Consider the following 5,000-nt stretch of genomic DNA (forward strand, 5'->3'; position numbering starts at 1 on the left):
AGACCATGAATGTAGTTTTTACTATGGTGAAAGAAATGCAAATGTCCCCTTTCCATGCCATACCTGAAGGCGGCATTCAGGAGAATTGCCTCGTCCAAACTCTCCTGAACTTGAATGCAGCAAGTTGAAAGAATTTCCCTCTCTGTGTAGAAATCCATGACGTTATGCTGCAACTCCAGTAGTGACTTGATTATGCTTACTTCAGTGTGGTATCAAGCACCGACAATAGCCGACCTCCAAGCTCACAACCAACGTTTTGAGTTTGGAGGTCTGCTATTTTCGATATTTCCACCAAAAGGCCCTTTTAGAAATGTCAGCCCCTGCCTCTCTAAAATTCTCTGCACGTCCCTGCAGCCAGCATACCATCAATGCCCCCGTCTTTGTGTCTGGCCGACACTGTTCCCACCTCTGCGCCAGGACAGTGGGGAAGTTTGAAGGATGGTTTCGGGGGCGGTGAGGGAATGGTGGGGGGAGCGGGGGAGTGGTGTCTATCAGGGGAGGCTTTTGGAGGGGCTGGGTTGGTTGGGGTCTCACCTGGTCGCACTCCCGCCAGCATTGGCAGCGGGTGGTGGGTAAACGCCATGCGGGGTGACCTCATCTGGGAGGACAGGGCGCTGAAATCGAATTTCCCCGACTTCTTAAGAGAACCAGGCGAGGAGAGTCCTGGCAAAGAGGGGATCAACAGAATGGCAGAACAAGAGACGAGGTTTTAATGAAACATGGCTGGCTTGTCTTACGGTTTAAATCTAAATAGAAATCATACTTATCAGACTTTACGGTTTGAATTTAAATAAATAAATAATCTGCTCTAATGATTATGATCGATTTGATATCATTGGATTGATTGATTGATTGATTGATTGATTGATCGATTGATTGATTCACTGATTAGTTGACCGACTGTTTTAACACACAGATGGTGATGAGATCTCACAATCAGTCTGTCCAGTACTCTGTGTTGACGTACAGTCAGTGGACTGTACCATCCTAGTCAGGCTGAGGGGAGGAGGAGGGGGTTGGGGTTGAGGTCAGGGTCTGTTGTGAAGCAGCAAGGGAGTTCAGAGTGAAGGGAGGTGACGGGAGACAGCAGGGAGGCTTGGGTTCAGTGTCAGGAGAGGAGGACAGCTGGAAAATGGCATTACAGCTAGTAACCACTGGGTATATATACAGTACTATATATATATATAAATATATATGTGTTGTGTATATATGAGCGGCACATTTTGCGCACAGCAACATCCTAGCTCATTGTACCAAGATGACCAATCCATAGTGAATACTGCATGTGTTGTCTCGTCTTTAAGAAAGCACGGCCGACCGATCTCCAATGATCTCAGCACTGCCCATCCGGTTTAATTGCAGGAGGTCCTATAAGGTGGGTGGCTGCAACACGCGGCCAACCCCCCCATAATCTTCTTTGAAACTACTATTTTGTAAAACAATTTTGTATCCAATACATTTATTTCGATACATTTGTACACTCTCTGAGTTTAATTAACATTTCACAGTGTACACGCTGCACTTGTTGTCACGCTGCCTATTTAGAGCGAGCGGGGGTTTTGGACGCCCTCGTAACTAGGGCAGACTCGCGCTCCTCCGACACAGAGACAGCGTGAGCTGAGCAACCACGTATATGGCTGCTGGCGAGGAGCGTGCCAGCGCGTATATCAATGGACCCTTTGATGTAGTGCCCTTCTGAATATCTGACTGTCAGGTGTTTTATGTTATTGCCTCTTAAGATATATTTCATATCATAAAGAGAATGTGCGGACTCACAGATGTAAGATGCAAGCACACACACACACACCCGCGCGCGCACACGCACACACACACACACACACACACACACACACACACACACACACACGCGCACACACACACACACACACACACACACACACACACACACACACACACACACACACACACACACACACACACACACACACACACACACACACACACACACTCAAACACACACACACACACACACACACACACACACACACACACACACATACACACACAAGCTGTTCAGGCAGGGTGGCAGGCTTGCGGCTCTCTGCCAATGAAGCCAGGATGGCAGAGTGTACACAGAGAAAGAGAGAGAGCGAGAGAGAGAGAGAGAGAGAGAGAGAGAGAGAGAGAGAGAGAGAGAGAGAGAGAGAGAGGAGTGAAGCGGTTGAGGTGTGGTGACAGCACAGCCTACACACACACAGAAAAACATATTAAAGTGTCCTCCTCTGTCTATAAATGTCGGCCGAGGCTGAAGGAGTGCATGAAATGTCCTCCATTTTGGTAAAAAAAACAGGCAGACTAAGTACAGGGCCTGCTCACCAGCGGACCAGAAACATGGCCAAAAGTGTGAGAGCTACAGATAAAAGAGACTCCCTTCTATGATCAAGGCTTGGTGCGGTTGGAGGCTGAGGGTATTTATTTTGATGTATGGTAATTCCAGAGGCACAATTTAGCATTTTGGGGTTTGAGGACCGATGCCAAATGGTGCATTTGACCTCTGCAGGGAAGTGCACCGTTGAATATACGCCGAAATATAAAAGGCTTGGTGGGGAACGAGCCATAAAATAGAGCCGTGGTTCTCAACCTGTGGGTCGGGACCCCCAGGGGGGTCCCCACATTATTTTGGGGGGTCCCCAGATGGTTAACTTAATGTTTTCTTACTTAACAGTAAACAAACTAACACCAGTAAGACTCCCTAATCGGGAGATAAGCGACCGTTGGTCGCTTATCTCCACAAATAGGCCAAAAGTTTGTTTTACCAATTATCAAGACATACGGGCAGTTGACAGTTTGCCATGGTTACTCATTGAAGTTGAATCTCCATATATGGAGATAACCTACGCATCACACTAAGTCTGACCTCACCAGCCCATATTTGGGCATGAGCAACTTATGTCTCCATATATGGAGATATGATGACATCACACAGTCCTCAGCCGATGATGTGGCGTGATGTCATACAATACACAAACGAGCCCTACAGTATAAAGGGGCAATTCTTGCCAGGAAAGAAGCATTTCTTCGACTCAGACCTTATCGCCAGGGTTGGCTTATAGCAGCTGTCGGTAGGACCATATATGGATTCTGTTAGTGTGGATCTCCTAACAGGGCATCATCTGGGATACAATCCCTTTTATGCCCATATATGGAGATCCCTAACAGAATCCCTTTTTGCCCATATATGGAGATCCCTAACAGAATCCCTTTTATGCCCATATATGGAGATCCCTAACAGAATCCCTTTTATGCCCATATATGGAGATCCCTAACAGAATCCCTTTTATGGCCATATATGGAGATCCCTAACAGAATCCCTTGTATGCCCATATATGGATATCCCTAACAGAATCCCTTTTATGCCCATATATGGAGATCCATAACAGAATCCCTTTTATGCCCATATATTATGGAGAAATCCCTGCTCTGAGTATCTGACATCAGTGTGATGTCACCTGTTTATGCCCATATATGGAGATCCCTGCTCTGCGTATCTGGTTGCTATGGTAAACAGTTGGTTGCTAGGGTAAAAAAACATGGTTGCTATGGTAAACAGTTGGTTGCTAGGGTAAACAGTTGGTTGCTAGGGTAAAACCATGGTTGCTAAGGTGGTTGCTAACGTACACTAACAGACCAGCAACAACAGACTGTTGCCACAGCAACGTACACAAAGGTTTGTGTACACATGTGGTGTGATGTCATACTGATGCGGAGATATGAGCAGGGCAAAGGTGTGACGTGTGACGTGTGACCGACGGACGGACGGACGGACGGACGGCCGGTGGAGGTTTTCATAGTAAACTGCTCCCTGACGGTCGCAATAAGGTTTAAGTCTATAGAGGGTATCTGCACATTTCTAAAGTGACAACTTAAGGACTTTTTAATACCTCTAAAATGACAAACTAAACATTGGCTAAATTGACAAAAATTAGAGGCATGAAATTGTGAAAATAGACGATCTACAAGAGCATGTACCGGTATGTAGATTGGCTATTTTCACAAATTCACAATAGAACTGTGTTATACAGAATGTAATGCCTCAACTCTTAGGGGTCATCAGGTTGGGGGGGGGGGGGGGGGGGTCCCCAGTTCAAATATGATTATTTGGTCGCGGCCTGAAAAGGTTGAGAACCACTGAAATAGAGAATAACGAAGGATGTAAAAGTATGCTGTATCTCAGTGTTCATTTTAACTGCGAGAGTATACACATACACATGTAACCAAATGAACCCGTAAGGGGTCATTTTGGTTACATTTGTACACTCCCTAGGTTGTACAAATGGATAAACCAACGCTGGGCATTTCACGGTGTGTGCAGAAAAAGTACCCCTTGCATCCCCTGACTTCATTCTGGAACACCCTGAACGTGGTGTTGCGTTTTCTTCAGATTCGACTACATAAATATACTGGAAAAACAACCCTGGCGAGCAAAAAGGGCCTTGTAAACTTCTATACGACACAATATTCACACATATAAAACAAACACGCGCAAATAAAGGCGAGGATAATTTCAGTACAGCCCAGGGAGTGATGTGGAAATAGATTTTACAAGCCGAGCATATAAAGTCTAACGGGGCAGCTTTTCGAAAAAGAAAAAAAAAAATTTTTTTTTCTTTAAATCTTATACTGGGAAGCCGTTTTAATCACTATTTACCCACAATGCTCTTGGGCTGCATCGGCGCAGCTGGGCATGTGTGGGTATTGATAAGTATAGAAACAGGTGGGCGTGGGCACTTATGTTCAGCCCGGCTCAATGTGTGATAGCAAATGTACGTGGGAGGATGTGGTGTGAGCAGTGCTGTGCAAGGGTGACATTAATGATTAAAAAAAATGATAGTATGAGGATACAGTACACACACACACACACACACACACACACACACACACACACACACACACACACACACACACACACACACACACACACACACACACACACTTATACATGCCATGTCAAACAGATTGGTTGGATTTAAGAAGATTTC

General features: G+C 45.5%; 1 protein-coding gene across 6 annotated transcripts in view; it reads right to left on the minus strand.

Moving 5' to 3' along the window:
• nfixb (nuclear factor I/Xb) overlaps positions 1-5,000 on the minus strand; it is a gene marked incomplete at its 3' end in the record, with an annotated part of 223,388 nt that overhangs the window by 14,694 nt on the left and 203,694 nt on the right. For 4 of the 6 annotated variants that reach the window (XM_080722940.1, XM_080722939.1, XM_080722942.1 and 1 more), the window contains one exon: positions 535-663. The exons of the other annotated variants lie outside the window; for them this stretch is intronic. In XM_080722940.1, the coding sequence (XP_080579066.1) occupies positions 535-663 (129 nt within the window). The remainder of the gene's footprint in view (positions 1-534; positions 664-5,000) is intronic. 6 annotated transcript variants of the gene reach the window in all.

This window comes from Nannobrachium achirus, assembly GCF_963921795.1.
Source record: "Nannobrachium achirus genome assembly, chromosome: 4".
Classification (NCBI taxonomy): Eukaryota; Metazoa; Chordata; class Actinopteri; order Myctophiformes; family Myctophidae; genus Nannobrachium; species Nannobrachium achirus.